This window comes from Equus przewalskii, chromosome 24 (genome assembly GCF_037783145.1).
Source record: "Equus przewalskii isolate Varuska chromosome 24, EquPr2, whole genome shotgun sequence".
NCBI classification, from domain to species: domain Eukaryota; kingdom Metazoa; phylum Chordata; class Mammalia; order Perissodactyla; family Equidae; genus Equus; species Equus przewalskii.
Genome location: NC_091854.1, coordinates 13,931,180 through 13,955,934, shown reverse-complemented (window position 1 = coordinate 13,955,934; position 24,755 = coordinate 13,931,180). Strand labels below are relative to the sequence as shown.

The window sequence follows — 24,755 nt, the reverse complement described above, 5'->3', positions numbered from 1 at the left end:
AACTGTGTACCAGGGGAATTTGGGGAGATAAAGCAGAAAAGAAAAAAAGATTGGTAACAGTTGTTAGCTCAGGTACCAATCTTTAAAAAAAAAGATACAGAGTGGCTAGATGGATTAAAAAAACAAGACCCAACAATATGCTGCCACCAGGAAACACATCTCAGCTCTACAGACAAACACACACACTCAGAGTGAAGGGAAGGAAGACAATATTACAAGCTAAGGACAAACAAAATAAAGCTGGTGTTGCCATACTTATACCAGACAAAGTAGACTGCAATATAAAAAAAGGCAATGAGAGACAAAGAGGGGTAGTATATAATGATAAAAGGGACACTCCACCAAGAAGGCATAACATTTATAAATATGTATACATCTAACACACGAGCACCAAAGTACATAAGGCAACTATTAACAGACCTAAAAGGGGAAATTAACAACGACACAATAATAGTAGTAAACAACACAACACCCTACTTACATCAATGGATAGGCCATCCAGACAGAAAGTCAACAAGGAAATAGTGGAATTAAATGAAAAACTAGACTAGATGGACTTAATAAATATATATAGAACACTCCATCCAAAATCAGCAGAGTACACATTCTTCTCAAGTGCACATGGAACATTCTCAAAGATAGACTCTATGTTGGGAAAGAAGGCAAGCCTCAATAAATTTAAGATGATTGAAATCATATCAAGCATCTTTTCCAAACATAGTGCTATGAAACTAGAAATAAACTACAAGAAAAAAAGCTGGGGAAGTGACAAATATATGGGACTAAACACCATGCTACTGAACAACCAATAGATCAATGAAGAAATTAAAGAAGAAATCAAAAAATATATGGAGACAAATGAAAATGAAAATACACCATACCAACTCATATGGGATGCAGCAAAAGTGGTCCTAAGAGGGAAATTCATAGCAATACAGGCCCAGTTACTTATCTTAGTTTTTTTCTCACCTGACCTCCTAGGAGACCAGACGACTGCAGCTAACCCCCTCAGCACTCCCCAACACATGAAGCCAGAGTGGTATTTCTTATTTGCCTACACCTTCTTATGATCTATCCCTAACAAAGTAGAGATGCAGCAAAAGTGGTCCTAAGAGGGAAATTAATAGTAATACAGCCCACCTTAACAAAGAGGAAAAAATCTCAAAAAAAGTAATCTTAAACTATACCCAACAGAACTAGAAAAAGAAGAACAAACAAAGCCCAAAGTCAGCAGAAAGAGGGAAATAATAAAAATTAGAACAGAAATAAATGAAATGGAAACAAAAAACCCAAAAAGGATCAATGAAATTAAGACCTGGTTCTTTGAGAAGATAATCAAAATTGACAAACCCTTAGCCAGACTCACTAAGAAAAAAAGAGAAGGCTCAAATAAATAAATTAGAAATGAAAGAGGAGAAATTACAATGGATACCACAGAGATACAAGGATTATAAGAGAATACTATGAAAAATTATATGCCAACAAATTGGGCAATTTAGAAGAAATGATAAATTCTTAGAATCATACAACATTCCAAAACTGAATCAAGAAGAAATAGAGAATCTGCATAGACCAATTATAAGTAAAGAGATTGAAACAGTAATCAAAAACCTCCCAAAAAATAAAAGTCCAGGACCAGACAGCTTCCGTGGTGAATTCTACCAAATATTCAAAGAAGACTTAATACCTATCCTTCTCAAACTCTTCCAAAAAATTGAAGAGGAGGGGTAGCTTCCTAACTCATTCTACAAAGCCAACATTACCCTGATACCAAAACCAGGCAACAACAATAACATAAAAAAAAATTACAGGCCAATATCACTGATGAACATTGATGCAAAAATCCTCAACAAAATACTAGCAAATCGAATACAACAGTACATTAAAAAGATCATGCACCATGATCAAGTGGGATTTATTCCAGGGATGCAGAGATGGTTCAACATCTGCAAATCAATCAATGTGATACACCACATTAAAAAAATGAAGAATAAAAATCACATGATCATCTTGATGCAGAGAAAGCATATGACAAGATCACAGCATCCATTTATGATAAAAACTCTGAATAAAATTATTATAGAAGGAAAGTACCTCAATGTAATAAAAGCCATATATGACAAACCCACAGCTAATATCATTCTCTATGAAGAAAAACTGAAAGCTATCTTTCTAATAACAGGAACCAGACAAGGATGCCCACTTTCACCACTCTTATTTAACATAGTATTGGAAGTCCTAGTCAGAGAAATCAGGCAAGAAAAAGAAATAAAAGGGATCCAAATCAGAAAGGAAGAAGTGAAACTGTCACGATTTGCAGATGACATGATTTTATATATATAAAACCCTAAAGAATCCACCAAAAAACTTTTAGGAATAATAAATGAATATGGTAAATTTGAAGGATACAAAATCAACATACAAAAATCAGTTGTGTTTCTATACACTAACAACAAACTAGCAGAAAGAAAAATTAAGAATACAATCCCATTTACAATTGCAACAAAAAGAATAAAATACCTAGGAATAAATTTAACCAAAGAGGTGAAAGACCTATACACTGCAAACTATAAAACATTGTTGAAAGAAATTGAAGACAACACAAAGAAATGGAAAGATATGTCATGCTCTTGGATTGGAAGAATTAACGTAGTTAAAATGTCCGTGCTTCCTAAAGCAATCTACAGATTCAGTGCAATCCCTATCAAAGTTCCAACAACATTTTTCACAGAAATAGAACAAAGAATTCTAAAATTTATATGGAACAACAAAAGACCCCAAATAGCCAAAAGAATCCTGAGAAAAAAGAACAAAGCTGGAGGTATCACACTCTGATTTAAAAATATACTACAAAGCTATACTAATCAAAAGAGCATAGTACTGGCACAAAAAAAGACAAACATCAATGGAACAGAATCAAGAGCCCAGAAATAAACCCACACATCCATGGACAGCTAATTTTTGACAATGGAGCCAAGAACATACAATGGAGACAGGAAAGTCTCTTCAGCATATGGTGTTGGGGAATACTGGACAGCCACATGCGAAAGAATGAAAGTAGACTATTATCTTACACCATACACAAAAATTAACTCAAAATGGATTAAAGATGTGAGTGTAAGACCTGAAACCATTAAACTTCTAGAAGAAAACATAGGCAGTACACTCTTCGACACCAGTCTTAGCAGCATATTTTCAAGTACGATGTCTGACTGGGCAAGGGAAACAACAGAAAAAATAAACAAATGGGACTACATCAAACTAAAAAGCCTCTGCACAGCAAAGGAAACCATCAACAAGACGAAAAGACAACCTAAAAATTGGGAGAAGATATTTGCAAATCATACATCTGATAAGAGGTTAATATACAAAATATGCAAAGGATTCATATATCTCAACAGCAAAAAAACTAACAACCCAATTAAAAAATGGGCAAAAGATCTGAACAGACAATTCTTTAAAGAAGATATACAGATGGCCAACAGGCACATGAAAAGATGTTCGGTATCATTAACTATCAGGGAAATGCAAATCAAAACTACAATGAGCTATCACCTCACTCCCATCATGGTTATAATTAACAAGACAGGAAATAAGTGTTGGAGAGGATATGGAGAAAAGGGAACTCTCATACACTGCTAGTGAGAGTGCAAACTGGTGCAGCCACTATGGAAAACAGTCTGGAGATTCCTCAAAAAATTAAGAATAGAGATACCATAGGATCCAGCTATTCCACTGCTGGGTATTTATCCAAAGAACATGAAAACATGAATGTGTAAAGATATTTGCACCCCTATGTGCATTGCAGCATTATTCACAATAGCCAAGACTTGGAAGCAACCTAAATGTCCATCAAGGGATGAATGGATAAAGAAAATATGGTGTATATACACAATGGAATATCACTCAGCCATAAAAAGGATGAAATCTTGCCATTTGTGACAACATAGATGCACCTTGAGGATATTATAGTAATTAAAATAAGTCAGAGAGAGAAAGTGAAATACTGTATGATCTCACTCATAAGTAGAAGATAAAATCAACAACAAACAAACACATAGAGACAGAGATTGGATTGGTGGTTAGCAGAGGGGCAGGGGGAGGGCAGAGGGTGAAAGGGGTGACTAGGCACATGTGTATGGTAATGGATTGTACTTGGTCTTTGGGCGGTGGACACGATGTAATCTACACAGAAATGGAAATATAATGATGTACACCCAAAATTTTTTTAAAAAAGCAGTAAGGACAATCAATCACAAACAGCCAACTAAGCTTTGAGCTATAACCAATCAAATAATTTACTTTCTTTGCCTCTGCCCTTTCTCTATACGTGTAAGTCTTTCCCCTGGCTCTTGTCAGCGGAGTGCTCCTAACAATTCTAGTTTGACCTTTCTCAATTCCAATGGATTTTTGCTCTAATAAACTCTTAAAATTAAAAATAAAATAAAATAAAAAAAGAACAAAGCTGGAGGCATCACAATCTCAGACTTCAATGTATACAACAAAGTGATAGTAATCAAAATAGTATGGTACTGGAACAAAAACAGACACACTGATCAATGAACAGAATTGAAAGCCCAGGAATAGAATCACACATCTATGGACGACTAATCTTCGACAAAGGAGCCAAGGACATACAATGGAGAAAGGAAAGTCTCTTCAGTAAACGGTGTTGGGAAAACTGGACAGCCACATGCAAAGAATGAAAGTAGACCACTATCTTTCACTGTACACTAAAATTAACTCAAACTGGGTTAAAGACTTGAAGGTAAGACCTGAAACCATAAAATTTGTAGAAGAAAATATAGGCAGTACACTCATTGACATCAGTCTTAGAAGGATCTTTTTTAATACAATGTCTACTCAGGCAAGGTGAACAAAAGAAAAAATAAACAAATGAGACTTCGTCAGACTAAAGAGCTTCTGCAAGGCAAAGGAAACTAGGATAGAAATGAAAAGACAACCCACCAACTGGGAGAAAATGCTTGAAAATGATATATATGACAAGGGGTTACTCTCCAAAATGTATAAAGAACTCATAAAACTCAACAAACAAGAAAAACAACACAACTAGAAAATGGGCAGAGGATATGAACAGACATTTTCCCAAAGAAGATATACAGGTGGCCAAGAGGCACATGAAAAGATGTTCAACATCACTAATCACTAGGGAAATGCAAATCAAAACTACACTAAGATACCACCTTACAACTGTTAGAATGGCTATAATTACCAAGACAAAAAGCAACAAATGTTGGATATGATGTGGAGAAAAGGGAACCCTCATACATTGCTGGTGGGAAAGCAAACTGGTGCAGCCACTATGGAAAACAGTATGGAGATTTCTCAAAAAATTAAAAATGGAAATATCATATGACCCAGCTATCCCACTACCAGGTACTTATCTAAAGAACTTGAAATCAACAATTCAAAGAGACTTATGCACCGCTATGTTCATTGCAGCATTATTCACAATAGCCAAGACGTGGAAGCAACACAAGTACCCATCGACTGATGATTGGATAAACAAGATATGGTATATATACACAATGGAATACTACTCAGCCATAAACAAAGAGAAATCATCCCATTTGCAACAGCATGGATGGATCTTAAGGGTATGGTATTAAGTGAAATAAACCAGACAGAGAAAGACAAACACCACATGATCTCACGCATATGTGGGAGATAAACACATGGGCAAAGAGAACAGTTTAGTGGTTACCAGAGGAGAAAGTGGTTAGGGGGTGGGCATAAGGGGCACATATACATGGTGACTAACAAATAATAATGTATAACTGAAATTTCACAATGTTATAAACCATTATGACCTCAATAAAATAAAAATTAATAATAAGCTTTCGCTGAGCCTTAACATTTTCAATTTTATTTTCATGGTTGTTTTTCTCTGTGTTTTTAATTTTTTCATTATGGTGAAATATTTCAAGTGTACAGAAAAGTACAAATAGTATAACAAACATCCATACAATCACGACCCAGAATTAACAAATATTAATATTTTATCATATTTACACCACAATTTTTTTAAAAGAAATAAAATATAACAAATAATGTTCCACTCTCTCTTGTATCCTCCCTAATTCCAACCTCACTCCTGTCTATAAGGAAGCATTATTTTGAAGATGTTATATATTCTTCCTGTCAATGGTTTTATACTTCTACCATATGATCTAGGCTCCACAACTAATGTATTTCATTGTTGTATTAATTTAAAACTCACATAAAATTATATCATACAAATTGTTCTGCAACTTTTGTTTTTCACTGAATTATCAAATTCTAGGATCTGTCCATGTTGATACATTTAGAATACCATATATTATCATATATATGAAGATCAAGACTGTTAATTGCAACTGTTTTATGGGATTTTATTTTATGATTATACCACAATGTATCAACCCATTCCCCTATTGATACTTACGTGCTTGCCCATTTTCTTAGTATTACAAATAAAGTAGCCATCAATAACTGTATATCTATATCTATATCCATATCTATCTACCTATCTCCTATGGACACCTTGGTTTAAAAACATTCACTGCTTATTGGGGCCAGCCCAATAGCATAGTGGTTAAGTTCACGTGCTCTGCTTTGGTAGCCTGGGGTTCATGGGTTCTGATCCTGGGCACAAACCTACATACCGCAAATCAAGCCATGCTATGGCAGCATCCCACATACAAAATAGAGGAAGATTGGCACAGATGTTAGCTCAGCAACAACCTTCCTCAAGCAAAAAGAGGAAGATTGGCAATAGATGTTAACTCAGGGCCAATCTTCCTCACCAAGAAAAAAATCCACTGCTTATTCTTTAGTGGATATCATATTTACTCATATATATAATCCTCTTATCAATGAATAGTTAATTAAATCAGAGAAAGTTAGTTCTATATTTTCTATAAGTTTTAGCATCCCATATTTATAAAGATATGTAGTAAATGCTCTTTACTTATCACTGATCTTTTCCTTTTTCCTCTCATCTTTTTCTTGTTTCATCTTCTTTCTTTATCCTTGATTTCTTTCTTTTTTGTTCTTCATTCTTCCTTTTTTTGCTGAATTTCTTTCTCATAATTGAAAAGCATGAACCAACAAAGAACAACAGTAATAAGGAAGGGCTTAATGAATTTACATAAAAGTAAAGTTTATTGTAAAATATACACATATAGCTATAAACTAAATTTGGCCATATATTTTAGAAGGCTATTTCTTTTACTCTAGGCCCCAGAAATACCAGAAGAACAGGAGGAATATAAAGAGCACATTCCTGAAGAAATATGTATTTATAAAGCACCTATCTCGAAACCATGGGTTTCTTTGGGCAGTGAAAAAGAAATTGAGGAAGAATCAGTTAAGGAATCTACAAAGAAGGTCAGAGGCTTGAATATGATCTCCAGTCATTACCTCCCTGTAGCTGAACATCACTTATTCCTGAGGGATCCGTAAGGTTTGCTATATCTGCTATGGGGATATGGTTTTTCTTTTGATAGAAGAATGGTCATTGTTTTAGGTGGGTGTTATGGGTTGAATTGTGTCTCCCCAAAAAGATATGCTGAAGTCCTAACCCCCAGTACGTCAGAATGTGACCCTATTAGGAAATAGGGGGGGCTTTAACCAATTACTGGGGTCCTTATAAGAAGACAGCTGTGTGAAGACAGAGACACAGGGCGAGCACCATGTCAAGAAGGAGGCAGAGACCGGAGTGGTGTATCTACAAGCCAAGCACTGCTGGCCATCGCCAGAAGCCACAAGAGAGGCAGGGAACAGACTCTCCCTCAGAGCCCTGAGAATGAATCAGCCGTCCCACACCTTAGCTCACAGGCCCAGCTTCCACAGCTGTGAGAGGATAAAGTTCTGTTGTTGGAAGCCAGCCAGTTTGCGGTACTTGTTCACAGCAGCCCTAGGAAACTGACAGTGGCAGAACAGCTCCTGAGAGAAGCCATTATGTGCAAGTGATTTATTAGGAAAGTGCTCCTTAAGAGAATAGGAAAAGCAGCAGGACAGACACGTGTCGGAAGCCCCGCGAGGGTGCAACCTCAGGCACAATTCTGGCAGAGGCATCTGCAGCCTGAACCCCTAGGGGAACTCTGAGGTGTACATTATGTCTTAGAGCTGTCCCAAACAGCAGCAAAGGAGATGGGCTTACGGATGTCTCCAACCAGCCCATCGTTGATCAAGACATAAACTGCCAGTCACTTCCTGTTCCTTGTACCTGCGGGCAAAGTTGTCCGGGTAGCCCCAGAGCAGTCCTCCATGGAAAAGCAGTGGGTGGTGGCCACGGGAACCGAAGGCACACGAAGCTGGAGGGAGGCAAACATAGCAGACACAGAGATCTGAGAGGATCTGGGCAAAGCACTGGCATTGTCTACCCAACATCCATTTTTCTCCAGGGACTTGATTATGTTTTCTTTACTCCTTACATATGTTACAGATTACATATATGATTTCTCGAAAACGGCATCAATTTGGTGCACCAATTAAGTTCAGTGACCAGAATGCTTCCAGTGTAAAAGACGCCTATATTGAATGTACAGCCTACCCAGATAAAAATTTTACCCTTAGGCAACTTGAGAAAGATATTGGCATGCAAGTAGTCCCCGAAGTCAAGGACATAAGTACTCAGACAAGATGGTAAGTTTGTGATGGGTTTATGTGTTTTCAAAGGTAATTACAGTAAAATCTAGCACTGTCCATGATTATTTTGAGAGATCTGTATAATAAATAGAAATAGATTGACAATGATGACATAGAGCTCCACAGAATAATTCAATTGAGAAAGATCTAATCACACTCAACAATGTCTTTTAAGATCTTAATACGGGCCGGCCAGGTGGCATAGTGGTTAAGTTCCCGCACTGCGCTTTGGTGGCCTGGGGTTCACAAGTCCGGATCCCAGGCGCGGACCTAGCACCACTGTTAGGCCACACTGTGGCAGCATCCCACATAAAATAGAGGAAGATTGGAACACATGTTAGCTCAGCGACAATCTTCCTCAAGCAAAAAGAGGAGGACTGGCAAAAGATGTTAGCTCAGGGCCAATCTTCCTCACAAAAATATCTTAATAGGAAAATGAGATACAAGTAAATAAGACTGTAAAGACTCTGTGAAGTGGAAGAATGATGGATGCTGCTCATACTTACCGTACTGCTTTCAGAGAAGGGGCCCGGTCACCTCTGCCTGGAATATTACCGTTGGCGTCTAACTGCGCTGTTCTACCACTTGAAGGATCATTCTTACATATCAAATCAGGTTGTGTTACTCCACTGCCTAGGTGTCTTCTTTGACACCCCATCACATCCAGAGCCCTTGGGATGGCATATAAGGGCCTCGTTCCTCCATGAGGAGGCACTGTCTGCCTCTCCAGCCTTGTCCCCCCTGTTCCCAGCCAAGCCCTCTGTGCTCTAGCCCCGGAGCTGCTTCCAGCTTCCAGAATACCTGCTTTTCTGCATCTTTCTGCCTTTGCCCATGCTGTTCCTCTGCATCAAATGCCTTTCACTGCCTTGTCCACCTGGGGGACTCCTCTTCACGCTTTAAGTTTCAGTTCAGTGCCCCCTCCTCTGTGATTTCCTGGAAACGCCAGATAGAGTTGATCACCCGCTCCTCTGTGTCCTCGCTAGAGCTTAGAGCTATCTTTATCATGACACTGTCAGCCCATATTGCACTCATTTGCTTACCTGTTTGTCTGCCTGGGGTCCAGAACACTTTGAGGCTATAAACCATATAATTACACACAACGCTCTTAATTAAAATTTATCAAGTGAATGAATTGGTGTGAAATGGATTGCCAAGGGACTGCTTTGAGGACTTGAGCCAGGCTTTGAATGTTGTATAAGTGTGAAGATGTGTTTAGCTAAGCCATACATTTTTTGTCAGGATTTTAAAAAAAGCTTTTCATTTTGAAATAATTTTAGATTTATAGAAGATAAGCCACAAATGTTGAATATGATTTGGGGCATAGAGAAAGGGAAACAGCCCCTATTATTAAAATGACCTGAACAGTTCAAGGGAGTGGGAAGAACAGAGTTTGCATGGACCACGAGGAGACCTGCCTGGGTAGAACGGAGGGAGTGGCAGAGGTAGACAGAGAAATGGGTTTTCTGCGGCAGACAGTAGGGAACTTTGGCAAGTTCTGAAGCAAGAGAGAGAGAGAGACAGGGTGGTAAGGCTATTAAAATAAGATGAACCAGGCAGTATGTATTGAAGAGCAGTGAAAAAAAGCTTGGAGTTGAGGAGATTGACTAAGTAGGAGTCTGCTGTTATTAAACCAGGTAAAATGTGACCAGTGTCTAAAGTAAAGTGGTGGCAGTAGACCGAGAGGAAAAGGTGGAAAGGAGATGTGCAAATACAAAGTGCTGTAACTCCCATCATTAAAACAAATAAACAAGAACGAACTTTCTTGACCTCTCCAGCTCTTCCCTAATTTCTCTGCTTGTCTTTACAACAAAACTCCTCACAGCGATTATCCACACTTTTTAGTTCCGCTTTCTCTTCTATTATTCTGTCTTGAGCCTATGCCAGTCTTAACAAGGTCACCAAAACCTCCAGTGGTCTAATTTTCTAATCCAATTTTCAGATCTCCTTTCTCCCCTTCTCAGCAGTATTTAACATGGTTAACCATTTCTCCTTCTTATAACACATGTCTTCTTGGCTTATGGACAACACTCATGATACCCCTCCTAACTCACTGGCAGTTCCTTTTCAGTCTCTTTTACTAGATCCGCCTCTTCTCAACTCCTAAATATTAGAGAATCCCAAGGCTAGCTCCTTTTGATCTTTCCTCTAACTACACTTAATCCCTGGGTGAATGTATCCAGTCCTATGGCGTTACCTGTTATCTGTTTGTTGATGGCTCCCAAATCTATGCCTTCAACCTCAATCTCTCCCCTGAACTTTACACTCATTTACTCATCTACCTCCTTGGATGTCTAATAGGGCTCTCAAATTTAAAATGCCCCAAAACAACTTTTTTTCTATTGGGCTTCCTTTATGCATCCTTTCCCTCCTACATTCTGTTCTCCATGGAAGATCCAGAGTGATCTTGTTAAAATGAAAGTCAGATCATGTCACTGATCAAACTCTCCAATGGCCTCCCATCCTGAAGGAACCTGCAAGGCTTCATATGATCTGGATCCCCTTTTCCCTCTTCCCTCATTTCCTACAATTCCCCTGGCTCATCCATTCCAGCCACACTGGCTTCCTTGTTCCTTGAATTCACCAAGCATGCTCATACCTAATGTGTTCATGCTTACACTAAGTTCCTTTACATAGGCTGCTCTTCCCTCAGATATCTTTAGGGCTTATTCCCTCCTTCCTTCAGTTCTCTCCATGAATGAGGCATCCCCAACATCCTAGACAAAAGCAACCACCCTCGTTACTATCTATCCCTTACTCTATTTTTCTTCATGCTACTACCATCACTTGACATGTATTTGTCATTGTCTCTCTTCTCTCAGCTTCTCCTCACCACCCCCCCCCCCCCACTTAAAATTTAAGCTCCATGAGACAGGAACTTTGCCTATTTTGTTTACTTCTATATCCTAAGCTCCTAGGACAGTCCTGGCACATATTTATTAATTGGAGGGGAAAAAAGGAATGGAGGAAGAAAAGGAGGAGAAGAGGAATTGAGTTAAGGAAGAATGTGAAGAATGGATGACTGACTTGAGTTCAATATTAGGAGAAGAGCCATGAAATATACAGTGAGAGAGGCAGAGACACGGAGAATTGAGGTCAGAGTGTGAACTGTAGTACAAAACATGCTTTTCATACCTGTGTAAACCAACAAGTCAGAAACCATGAAAGTGCAGTGTTAAAGTCAGGACACACACACATAGATACCAAGGGTCAGGATAAGAAATGGGTCAGAAACAAAGGAGGCAGATGAACAGACAGACCAGAACCAAAGGAGGTGAAGAGAAAGACAAGAATTGGTGGTCAAGTCTTGGCAGTGAATTAGGACATCACAGATCCATAAATACCAAGAAGTAGGAGCAAGACAGGAAGGAAAGAGGTGATACATTAGTACTAAGAAACTTAGATTTTGAGACAGATTCCTAAGCCAAGTCAGCCAGAGACTTCTATGTTCCTGCCAGTTACAGAAAAGTGACAAGAATGAGTCAACCAACGTAGACTCAGGTGGTAGACTCAGAAAAGGACAGTGAACTTCCAACAACTAGGTCCCTAACCACAGGACTTGCATTTAGTAGGCGCTCAATGAATGTTGACTGATAACAATGGGCAATTGTTTCTATGCAAATGGAATTAATAGATGAGAATTAAGGGCAGGTCTTGACCCATAAAATATTTTAGAAAAAATAATCAAAAAGAACTCAAATTGTTCAAATCTAGGTGACTGGGAGAATGCTGGTCCTTCTTAATAAGATCAGGAAATTAGCAAGAGTAGCTCATCTCAGGTGGATAAGATGGGATATATGATTGTGATAGAAGAAGTGAAAAAAAATCAAAGATAAGATTCAAAGAGTAATGGCAGTGAAAGCAAATGCCTACAGCGTTCTGACCATGTCCTTGGCATTCTTGTACGTACTCTGCACATGTCAACCCAGTTAATCTTCATAACCGCCCTCTGAGGTAGACACTATCCCCATTTTACAAATAAAGAAACTGAGGCAAAGAGAGGCTGAAAATGAAAGCTCAATGTTTGGAACATAATTTAAATCTGAAGCAATAATGAATAGGTTTGCTGAGAAACAACAAATCACATTTAAAGAAGAAGAGTAACTCTTTGTTGTTGCTACTTTGATGAAACCACCAGATGCCTCATAATCTCTTTCTTAATCCTACCTAGAGGACACTAATGTGGAATAGACATTAAAAGGTAAAGCTAAGATTTGAATGTGAGTCTCTCTGGTTCCTTTCTTTCCATCACTTTGCCTTCTGTTATGGATACCGATCTAGGCAGGGAAAAATGAATGAATTGTTTAATAAATGTAAACAAAACTCTCTTTACCCTTCTGTTTGATGACTCTCTATTTAATATATTTGCCTCTCACAGAGATATTTTACTGACATTTATTCAGGAAACACTGGTTAAATGAAACAATTTTTTTTGAGCACTTAGGATGTGCTAGGCGCTATTTTAAAAGCATTGCATGTTAATTGCACCTTCAATCCTTAAAATGACTCTAAGAACTAGGTACTTTAAGAATTTCACTTAGAGATGGAAAAACAGACACAAGGGTGTTGAATAATTAGCTCAGAGTCACAAAGCTAGTAAGTAACAAAGCAGGCTTCAAAACCAGGCAGCCTGTCACCAAAGTGCACACTCTTAACGACCATGCCGTATGACCTCTCCATAGCCTCATGTTCTAAGACCAAGGAGCTCACCCGTCTAGTGGGTGAGACTGACAAAGCCCAGAGGTACAATGGAACATGATATGTTCAGGTGTGGAGGTGAGCGCTGATTGCAGACTGTATGGAATAAGCTTTCTTCCAGAGATCATGTTGCCATCTTTGCTAAAATGTAAATTGTTCCTAGTTTTGTGTATTTAGAGCAGAGTTTCTCAACCTCAATACTACTGACACGTTGGGCCCCCCTCTGTTGTGGGGGCTGTCTTGTGTGCTGCAGGATGTTTAACAGCATCCCTTCGCTCTACCCACTAAATGCCAGTAGCATTTCCCAGTTGTGACAACCAAAAAGTTTCCAGACATTTCCAAATGCCCTCAGGGTGTGGAGGTGGGGCAGGATTGCACTGGTTAAGAAACCCTGATTAAATGAAATGAAGAGAGAGAATGGCAAACAAACGTGGCAAAATGTTAATAATTGATGAAAATGGCTGAAGAGTGTATGGGAGTTCTTTATACCCTTCTTACAACTATTCTGTAAGTTTACAATGATGTCTAAATAAAGTTTCTTAAAAATAAGACTTTGTTGATTATGTTGGACAGAAATACTCAAATACTTTGAATAGCAATCAATATTAATTGTCTAGGATAAAGAAAAAATTCAATGTATAGAATTTAAATATAAAATAATATCCTAATATTGTCACAGACAAACTTTTGGCCTGTCATGATCTATCTTTCCTTCTCTTTGATCTAATTTTTGGTATTCAATTTTCTTTTAATATATTAGGACATATCCCAAAAATGCTATTACGCAGTATCATCCAAGAGAATTTTCAGAAGAGGAAAAAGAGACACTTGGACAAGCAAAGTCTTTGACTGATTTTCTTAACAATGTATCCATAAGGTAAAAATTATATATTAAATTTTAAAAATAAAACACAAAATATATACCTTTACTTATAATAATAGGTCTTAAAAAACAACTCCATACATGGTGTCTAGATAGAAAGTATGAAGACAGTTATCAGATATGCATGAGCATATGACACGTTCTACAGATTCTCAGTCTTTCTTTCCCTTCTCTTGCTAAGCAACATCCTAGCCCTTCCAAGCTAGGGCCACACCAAACAGTGTGGACTGGAAGATGTATACAGTTGAGTGGGTGAGGATCTTTTCCTAATGGCAAATTAGCAATTATATATTTGCCATGATTTGTTTTATTTAAGTCTTTTTCTCCACTCCTTACTCCTCTTCTTAGCTTCGTTGACTTTTATAGGATTACAAAGATGAGAATAATGTGGATGTTGAAGATGATCATTATGATGATGATAGCTAAAAAAAAATATCTTTGTAAATGAGAACCTGAATTCAATTCAGATGTACTTTTTGGATATGTCACCCTTATCCCTCATTCCTGTGTTGCTGTCCCTCTTATTGGATCTGAAAGAGAAGTGTCTTCAAAACACCGCCTACACTGATACTAGGACTCTAGTGTTTCTAAATGAGAGAGAGAGAGAGCTTGACAAGGTCTCATCAAGTGGATATCAGAGTTCAGAGAAGTAGAATCAGTGATGGACAGGTTTGCCAGTTGTACCCAATAGGTTGGTTTCCATTTCTTTCCATAATTAAATTTTGGTGGTCAAGTTCATAGATAGCCAAAGTTAAGCTTTTTTATTTTTCACATCATTAGTTCTTTCAAACTGGATTAAATGTCATGAAAATAGGTATGTCTAGAGAGAATCTGGTTCAAAATTCATCAGTTTTACAAGATTCAAAGAGAGTGCATTAACTATTTGCCACCCACTCACAGGAAGCATGCTGTAGTTTTTCCTTTGTGGGCAACGCGAAAGAAACAAGAATACCTAAGGTTTCTTTTTCTCTATGTCAAAATTAAGTAATTATTAAAAAATTTCCTGATATGAACTTTAAAAATGAGAAGTCTATCTACGTAGCATCAATTTCCAGGGAGTAAGTGGCCTATAGCCAATTCTAAGTTATCCACATCATATATTATCTTAGGTCCTGGGCTTTTATTCTTTCCCTTAAATTGCTATGCTTAGAGAGAGAGAGGAATACAGTTCTCTCCCTGAGATGTGTGAAGGAAAAGCCAGAACTATAGAAGAAAGAGAAAAATTGGTACAGGAATCACAATAGCACTGATCAAAAATAAAGAAGAAGCCCGTGTTTGGGGCCGGCCCGGTGGCGCAGCGGTTAACTGTGCACGTTCTGCTTCCGCGGCCCCGGGTTCGTTGGTTGGGATCCCGGGTGCGGCCGTGGCACCGCTTGGCATACCATGCTGTGGTAGGCATCCCATGTATAAAGTGGAGGAGGATGGGCACGGATGTTAGCTCAGGGCCAGGCTTCCTCAGCAAAAAAAGAGGAGGACTGGCAGTAGTTAGCTCAGGGTTAATCTTCCTCCAAAAAAAAAAAGTCATTGCCATGCTTCCCATTCTAAAACTGTTTACGGTTTATTTAAATTTTTGAAATTAATATAAGCCCATTTTTTCCCCCCCAGAAAAGAGCCCTTTTCGAAATGAGTTCTTTCTTTCTCATAGAATTTTATCCAGAACGAATCTAAGGGAAGCATTATTTGCAAAACAAGGAAATTGAGAGGAGAGCGAGAAACTTCCATGGGGTTCTCAAAGCAAAAAGAAGCTTTCATTTTAGGGTTAAAAAAAACCAATGATACTCACGGGCTTCAACTCGGACAATACTTTTGCCAGCCTCCAGTTCCTCACTCTCAGGAGCCACGTGGTGGGGTGCAGGGAAATCAAGAAACAGAAATCCAGAGAGGAGGCGCTGGTGTCACTTCTCCCTTGTGAATTAGTTCCCCGTTCAGGCTGAGAGGGATGGACGAACAAGGGGATCAGAGCAAAGGCCCCGTCTTTACCTTCTCTCTTGGGAACTCCTTTCTCATTCAGGCTGAAACAGAAAAGAAATAAGATTTTGAAAATTCTAACAAATCCTTCTGCTTGCAACGGGATTAAAACCTTAAGTCTCCAGGGTGTGAACCTACCCTCCACAGGGTTATTCCGACTTTCACGTGCATCTTGTAAAAGTGCAGGTGCTGACGCAGGAGGCCTGGGGTGGAGCCTGGGACGCTGCATTTCTGACAGCTCCAGGTCATGCTGAAGCTACTGCTTCTAGGAAATGCTTCTAGTTTGAAAGATGAAGTACAAGAAGAATTTAACCAAGAGTATTCAATTAAGCAGTGAGTGGTAGTGTTAAGGCTTAATTACAGAGGTATTAAATGGCACGTTTGTTTAACTACATTTTCAGGAGTATCTGTTATTATATTTAGTGTTTATGTTTTAAGTGTCTAAATAAAGCAGTTTTTTCTTATTTAAGGAAATTCATAATTGAGAACCACTCTTTCAGCTTACTACACCTTTTAAAAAACCAAGCTATCTGGACTTTCAATCATTAGGATAAAACCGTGGGTGGCATTCTGATTGTGGGAAAGCTCCTTGAAGCTTTGGGAGTGAGCTGAGCTTTCAAATCTTAGCACACAAAGGAACAATAAACATTATAGTAACTTATAGTAACTTTTAAGACAGGAGCCTCTCTGGGCTGGCCCCATGGCTGAGTGGTTAAGTTCGCACGCTCTGCTTCCGCGGCCTGGGATTTCGCCGGCTCAGATCCTAGGTGACGACATGGCACTGCTCATCAAGCCACGCTGAGGCGACATCCCACATGCCACAACTAGAAGGACCCACAACTAAAAATATACAACTATGTACCGGAGGGCTTTGGGGAGAAAAAGGAAAAATAAAATCTTTAAAAAACAAAAGACAGGAGCCTGTCAAGCCAGGGTCCGTAGACTATAGAGATGAGTCCAGCACTCAGGTTGTTTCCTAAAGAAGCAATATGTATATTTTTTTCTTGAGGAAGATTCACCCTGAGCTAATATCCATGCCAATCTTCCTCTATTTTTTAGTATGTGGGCCATCAGCACAGCATGACCTCTAATAGAGTGGGGTAGGTCCACACCCAGGAACTGAACCCAGGCCACAGAAGCAGAGCATGCCGAACTTAACCACTAGGCCACTGGGGCTGCCCTTAAAGAAGCAATATTAGCATTTTCAACAAGATAATTCTTCATTTTCGGGACTGTGTCATGCACTGCAGGAGGCTTAGTAATGGAATTAATTACGTTAGTATCTCCCAAGCATTGTGACAGCTAAAACTACTACCACTGCCGCCACCACCACCACACATCCGCGTGCGTGCCCACACACACTCACACACACACACACACACACACACACACTTCTAAACTCTGAATCTCCCCTTAGGAATCTCTTATTTGTTGTTCTGAATTTTACATCTATCTATATATACAATCCCAATTATATATTAGTATAATATTTAGTATATATTGTCATTTGGTACGGAATATGGCTAAGAAAATTGCCTTTTCTGTCAGTTTGGGTTTCAGGGAGCAAATGAGACCAAGTTCAGGGTAGAGCTTTACTGAGGGTCACACTGTGAAAAATAAGAGAAGGGGAAGCAGGATTGCACCGGGAGAGCTTCACACGGTCTCAGCCAACCCAACAGGGAGCTGCGGCGTGACCACGGGCTGTGGAGGAGTCCCCATGAGGCACAGCTGGCCAGGCCTGGAGTCCCTGCAGCTGTCACCCTCCGTCCTTGGCCTGGGGAGAGCACAGCCTGGGCTTGAAGACCGAGACAGGTCATGAAGCTGCTGTAGGCTGTCAGCTAGCCACATCCTAGCAGGCGAACAGCAAGTTCTTAGAAGTTCTCAGCAGCACACTGCCGTGAATTTTTTCTCAGTCATTTATCTCACGTGGGGTTAATCAGTAGTTACCAAATATAATTGAGGATACTTTTTTCTTTTGGTATAAATGAAGTAGGAGCTGCTGAAAGGCTTATCATTGAATACTAAAATCCAACATCTTAATTGCTTTCTTCCCCCTTTTTTACAAAATAGTGTTGAAATAGCCCTGCAGCAAAATGAAATCATGAACACGTTTATTGATGACTGGAAATGCCTGGCAGAAGAAGAAGGCACCTTTGGTGACAAGACCGATACCCACCTGAAAGAGTACCAGTCCTTTACCGACCTTCATAACCTAACGGAGAAAATGATCACCTGCGTCTCGTGGCATCCCGTCATCTATGGTGAGAACGAAATGGCTGTGACGCCCTTTTGTGATGGCGTTGCAATAGTCTGCTGCGTTTATATGGAAAATTGCAAACTCGCTCAATTTCAATAAGCCAGCTTCCATTTGCTGAGAGCAGGCACCCACCAGCGCTTTCCCCACCTTCTCTCAGTCACGTGTCCTCCCACAACCCTGTGGGACACGCAGTGTGGTCTCTCCTTCACAAGGAGAGGACCAAAGCTCAAGTCAAGAGAGTGACTGGCTCTGTCACCCAGCTGGTGCAATGTTGAATCTGGATTTGACTCCGGCCTGTTGGACCCCCAAGGCTGACTTCATTCCCACCCCACCCCCTCACCCATGACACTTGGCCACTCTGATTACCGGCCAAGAGAGGACACACCTCCTTTAAAAGGCTCAGCAGCCAGGGGAGGTAGGAATGTGTGAAGCGGAACCCTGGAGAGTGGCCGTTGTCCTCTTTCTTCCTCCTACCCTCTGCCACATTGGCCCTTTGCTCACAAAAAACCAAAACATTTTTTTCTTACTAAATCTTCAGAGTCTACTGTTTATTTTGGACTAAAAGTACATCTCAATTTGGACCAGCCACGTTTCAAGTGCTACGTAAGCAACATGTGGCTGCTGGCTGTCATATTGAACAGGAGGAGCACTCTAAGAAAACTCTTGGTCCCCTGTGGAATATTTTTACTCAGGTTTCATCAAAATGGAAAGGAACAGGGACTATGTAGAAAAGCAAAACCTAAAAACACTTCTCTCTGTGCAGTCACTGCAGATTTTCACTTCTGATTGTGTTTCCATCAGGGCTAATAGCAGTGTCAGTGGCTGTACGACTCTCCTTTGAAGACAGAGTCCACTTTTCTGGTAAATTATTGCTGCAACCATCACTGATTCTTTTCTGGAGCTTCTCCGATCCCATCCATCCTCAGGTAATCAAAGGGAGCTGTCCCCCAAAGTCTAAAAACCTCCAAAGCTGCTTTCACGTGTGTCTTTAGCACTTATGATCACTTAATGTTGTAAACCCTTACAAAGTTAGGTTTTCTTCCCTTCAGAACTTGTCATCATTCAATTTGAGCAAAACTAAAGTTTATGCTTAGTTTATTGCAAAGGTTTATTGAACAAATCAACAAGTCCTCGTCAAAAAAGATTGTAAGAGGTATGTTTAACCGATTTTGAAAAGCAAACTCTTTTGTGGGCTTTATTCAAATACTAGTTATTGAAAGGCAAATAGATTTTAGCTTCGCGCTAATCCCCTCAATTCCAAGACTCACCAGTAGGTGACGGTAATAAGTAAAGATGAGTTTGTGGGAGAGCAATGGGCAGTGGTGGGGACCGTGGCCTGGAGAGCGCACAGCCCATCTGTGAGGACAGCTACTCTTCAGCTCTCTTGTTGCCAGGTGGTCCCACTTGTCAAGAGAATCCAGAAATCGGGAATTTAGTGCAAAATCTCTCAATTTTTAAATAGCTCAACTAAAACCAAACCCAAACACATGAAAAACCCCCACTCGAACCAAACCAAACCAACCACGCAGCAATCTAAATAAAATAAGACTGAAGGCTAGGTCTGCTTCATCTGGTTCTATTTCCATCATCTGCTCAAGAAGAGTGCTGCTTGGGAGGAGGGTGCTTTATAGTGTTAGATTATGGTTTTTTCAAAAATGTACTTAAATATAATAATATTTTGTTTCTCTAAAGTATTGTGTAATTAGGGCTTTCTCTAATAACCCCTAGGTCCCCTTCTTCCTCGTTCTCTAATTCATCTGAATTAAGGCAGTTTTACTGTAATAGATTCTGGATGCTTTAATTATTATAGACCCGGAGATCAAAAGGACAGTTCTTTAGTTCTTCTTATTAGCCTGTAACCATGGGCCCTCTAGGACCAGTTCAACTGACCCCATCTTATTAAAAGAGTAGTTAAGAGTGGTTTTTCAGGAACTGATACCCCTTGTCCAGTTCAGGCCAGTTGAGACCACCAACCCATCAAGTGGGCCTGTGCAAATGCCTGATAAGTGACCTTATTGACATCAAAGGGCTGAAAACTCCACCCTCAGGTCATGCTAACACCACCCTTTTGTGAACATGCATCCTCTCAAGAGCCATGAAGTTTGACTATGCTTGCACAGATCATCAATTACCTCACTTCTCCTTACATCCAATCATCTTTCTCCATGCTTCAGACTGCCCCGCCCTTCATCCCATAAATTTTGCCCCAAGCCCTGGATTGGGGAGGCAGATCTGAGAGCTGATGCCTCCTGCCTCCTTGCAGATCCATCTAGCAATAAAGCTGATTTCTTTTCCCAAAAGCTGATGCTGTAATAATTGGCTTTTTAAATTCACGTCAGGTGGGAGAATCCCATTTGTGCAGTAACAAGCTTACTTACCACAAAAATGGTGCCATTATCTCACCAGAGTTTTCCAACATTTCTACTGTTATAGAATTACCCTCCACTCAATGCCACGGAAGTCAGGCTGAAATAGAAAGAGGAAAGAAAGGCCCTTTTTTCCTCTGTCTTTTTTTTTAATCTGAGTTCATGATAGTCTACATCATTGTGAAATTTCAATTGTACATTATTTCTTGTCTGTCACCACATAAGTGCTCTTCTTCACCCCCTGTGCCCACTCCTATCTCCCTTCCCCTGGTAACCACTGAACTGTTTTATTCATCCATGAACTTGCTTATATTCCACATATGAGTGAAATCATCTGGCGTTTGTGTTTCCCAGTCTGGCTTATTTTGCTCAGCATAATTCCCTCCAGGTCTATCCATGTTGTTGCAAATGGGATGATTTCATCTTTTTTTTAATGTCTGAATAGCATTCCATTGTATATGTATACCACATCTTCTTTATCCAATCATCAGTCAGTGGGCACTTGGATTGTTTCCATGCCTTGGCTATTGTGAATAGTGCTGCAGTGAACATAGGGGTGTATATGCTACTTTGGATTGTTGATTTCAAGTTGTTTGGGTAGATACCAGTAGTGGGATAGCTGGCTACCCATATGGTAGTTCTATTTTTAGGTTTTTGAGGAATCTCCATACTGTTTTCCATAGTGGCTGTACCAGTTTGCGTTCCCACCAGCAGTGTATAAGGGTTCCCTTTGCTCCACACCCTTTCCAACATTTGTTATTTTTGGTCTTAGTGATTAGAGCCATTTTAACAGGTGTAAGGTGGTGTCTTAATGTAGTTTTTATTTGCGTTTCCCTGATAATTAGTGATGTTGAACATCTTTTCATGTGTTTCTTGGCCATCTGTATATCTTCTTTGGAAAAATGTCTATTCATATCCTCTGCCCATCTTTGATTGGGCTGTTTGTTTTTTTGTTGTTCAGTTGTGTGAATTTCTTATCTATTATGGAGATTAACCCTTATCAGATAAATGATTTGCAAATATTTTCTCCAAATTGGTGGATTGTCTCTTTGTTTTGATCCTAGTGTCTTTTGCCTTGCAGAAACTCTTTAGTCTGATGAATTCCCCCTTGTTTATTTTTTCTTTTGTTTCTCTTGTCTGAGAAGACATGGTATTCGAAAAGATCCTTTTAAGTTCAGTGTCAGAGTGTACTACCTATTTTATCTTCCAGGAGTTTTATGATTTCAGGACTTATCTTCAAGTCTTTGATCCATTCTGAGTTTCTTTTTGTGTATGGCGTGAGATAATGGTCTGCTTTCATTCTTTTGCATGTGGCTGTCCAGTTTTCCCAACACCATTTATTGAAGAGACTGTCTTTTCTCCATTGTATGTTCTTGGCATCTTTGTTGAAGATGAACTGTCCGTATATGTGCAGTTTTATTTCTGGACTTTCAGTTCTGTTCCATTGATCTGTGTGTCTGTTTTTGTATCAATACCATGCTGTTTTGATCACTATGGCTTTGTAGTACATTTTGAAGTAAGGGATTGTGATGTTTCCAGCTTTGTTCTTTTTTCTCAGTATTGCTTTAGCAATTCGGGGTCTTTGGTTGACTCATATGAATTTTAGGATTCTTTCTTCTATGTCTGTGAAGAGTGTCATTGGGATTCTGATTGGGATTGCATTGAATCTGTAGATTGCTTTGGGTAGAATGGACATTTTCACTACATTTATTCTTCCACTCCATGTGCATGGAATCTCTTTCCATCTCTTTATGTCATTATCTATTTCTTTCAACAATGTCTTATAGTTTTCATTGTATAAGTCCTTCACCTCCTTAGTTAAATTTATTCCTAGGTACTGTATTTTTTTTGTTGAGATTGTAAATGGAATTGTATTCTTGAGTTCTCTTTCTGTAAGTTCATTATTAAAGTACAGAAATGCAACTGATTTTTGTAAGTTGATTTTGTACCCCACAACTTTACTATAGTTGCTAATTATCTCTAATATTTTTCCAATGGATTCTTTAGGGGTTTCTATATATAAGATCATGTCATCTGCAAACAGTGAAAGTTTCACTTCTTCACTTTCTATTTGGATTCCTTTCTCTTGCCTAATTGCTCTGGCCAAAACCTCCAGTACTATGTTGAATAAGAGTGGTGATAGTGGGCATCTTTGTCTTGTTCCTGTTCTCAGAGGGATGGCATTCAGTTTTTGCCCAGTGCGTATGATGTTGGCTGTGGGTTTGTCACATATGGGCTTTATTATGTTGAGGTAATTTCCTTCTATCCCCGTTTTGTTGAGTTTTTATCATAAATGGCTGTTGGATCTTGTCAAATGCTTTCTCTGAATCTATTGAGATGATCATGTGATTTTTATTTTTCATTTTGTTAATGTAGTGTATCACATTGATTGATTTGTGGATGTTGAACCATCCCTGTGTTGCTGGTATAAATCCCACTTGATCATGATGTATGATCCTTTTGATGTATTGCTCTATTCAGGTTGCCAATATTTTGTTGAGGATTTTTGCGTCTATGTTCATCAGTGATGTTGGCCTGTAGTTTTCCTTTTTTGTGTTGTCCTCGTCAGGCTTTGGTATCAGAGTGATGTTGGCCTCATAGAATGTGTTAGGAAGGCTTCCATCTTCCCTAATTTTTTGGAATAGCTTGAGGAGGACAGGTATTAAATCCTCTCTGAAAGTTTGGTAGGATTCCCCAGGGAAGCCGTCTGGTCCTGGGCTTTTATTCTTTGGGATGCTTTTGATTATTGTTTCAATCTCCTTACTTGTGATTGGTCTATTCAGATTCTGTATTTCTTCTTGATTCAGCTTTGGGAGGTTGTAAAAGTCTAAGAATTTATCCATTCCCTCTAGATTGTCCATTTTGTTGGCATATAGTTTTTCATAGTATTCCCTTATAATCTGTTGTATTTTTGCGGTATCCATTGTAATTTCTCCTCTTTCATTTCTAATTTTATTTATCTGAGCTTTCTCTCTTTTTTTCTTTGTAAGTCTGGCTAACGGTTTGTCAATTTTATTTATCTTCTCAAAGAACCAGCTCCTTGTTTCATTGATCCTTTATTCTGCCTCTTTTGTTTCAATAACATTTGTTTCTGCTCTGATTTTTATTATTTCTCTCCTTCTGCTTACTTTGGGCTTTGTTTGTTCTTCTTTTTCTAATTCAGTTAGGTGTAGTTTGAGATTGCTTATTTGGTATTTTCTTGTTTGTTAAGGCAAGCCTGTATTGCTATGAATTTCCCTCGTAATACGGCTCTTGCTGCATCCCATATGAGTTGGTATGATACGTTTTCATTTTTATTTGTCTCCAGATATTTTTTGATTTCTCCTTTAATTTCTCCAATGATCCATTGCTTGTTCAATAGCATGTTCTTTAGTCTCCACATCTTTGTCCCTTTCTCAGCTTTTTTCTTGTAATTAATTTCTAGCTTTATAGCATTGTGATCAGAAAAGATGCTTCTTATTATTTCAATTTTCTTCAATTTATTGAGGCTTGCCTTGTTTCCTAACATATGGTCTATCCTTGAGAATGTCCCATGCACACTTGAGATGAATGTGTATTCTGCTGTTTTTGGATAGAATGTTCTATATGTGTCTATTAAGTCCAACTGGTCTAGCTTTTCATTTAATTCCACTGTTTCCTTGTTGATTTCTTTCTGGATGATCTATCCATTAATGTGAGTGGAGTGTTGCAGTCCCCTACTATTATTGTGTTACTATTAATATCTTCTTTTAGGTTTGTTAATAGTTGCTTTATGAACTTTGTTGCTCCTGTCTTGGGTGCATAGATATTTATAAGTGTTATTGCTTCGTGATGGAGTGTTCCTTTGATCATTATATAATACCCCTCTTCATCTCTCTTTACCTGTCTTATCTTTTTTTTTCCCCCAAGGCAGATTAGCCCTGAGCTAACATCTGCCAATCCTCCTCTTTTCTCT

The 24,755-nt window shown here is 39.0% G+C and overlaps 1 protein-coding gene across 4 annotated transcripts in view; it reads left to right on the top strand.

Annotated features, from left to right (window-relative positions):
* Positions 1 to 24,755, top strand: part of DNAI3 (dynein axonemal intermediate chain 3) — a 97,267-nt gene that overhangs the window by 21,891 nt on the left and 50,621 nt on the right. For all 4 annotated transcript variants that reach the window (XM_070592754.1, XM_070592756.1, XM_070592753.1 and 1 more), the window contains exons 6-10: positions 7,240 to 7,389; positions 8,450 to 8,649; positions 14,108 to 14,224; positions 18,269 to 18,459; positions 19,257 to 19,381. In XM_070592754.1, the coding sequence (XP_070448855.1) occupies positions 7,240 to 7,389; positions 8,450 to 8,649; positions 14,108 to 14,224; positions 18,269 to 18,459; positions 19,257 to 19,381 (783 nt within the window). The remainder of the gene's footprint in view (positions 1 to 7,239; positions 7,390 to 8,449; positions 8,650 to 14,107; positions 14,225 to 18,268; positions 18,460 to 19,256; positions 19,382 to 24,755) is intronic.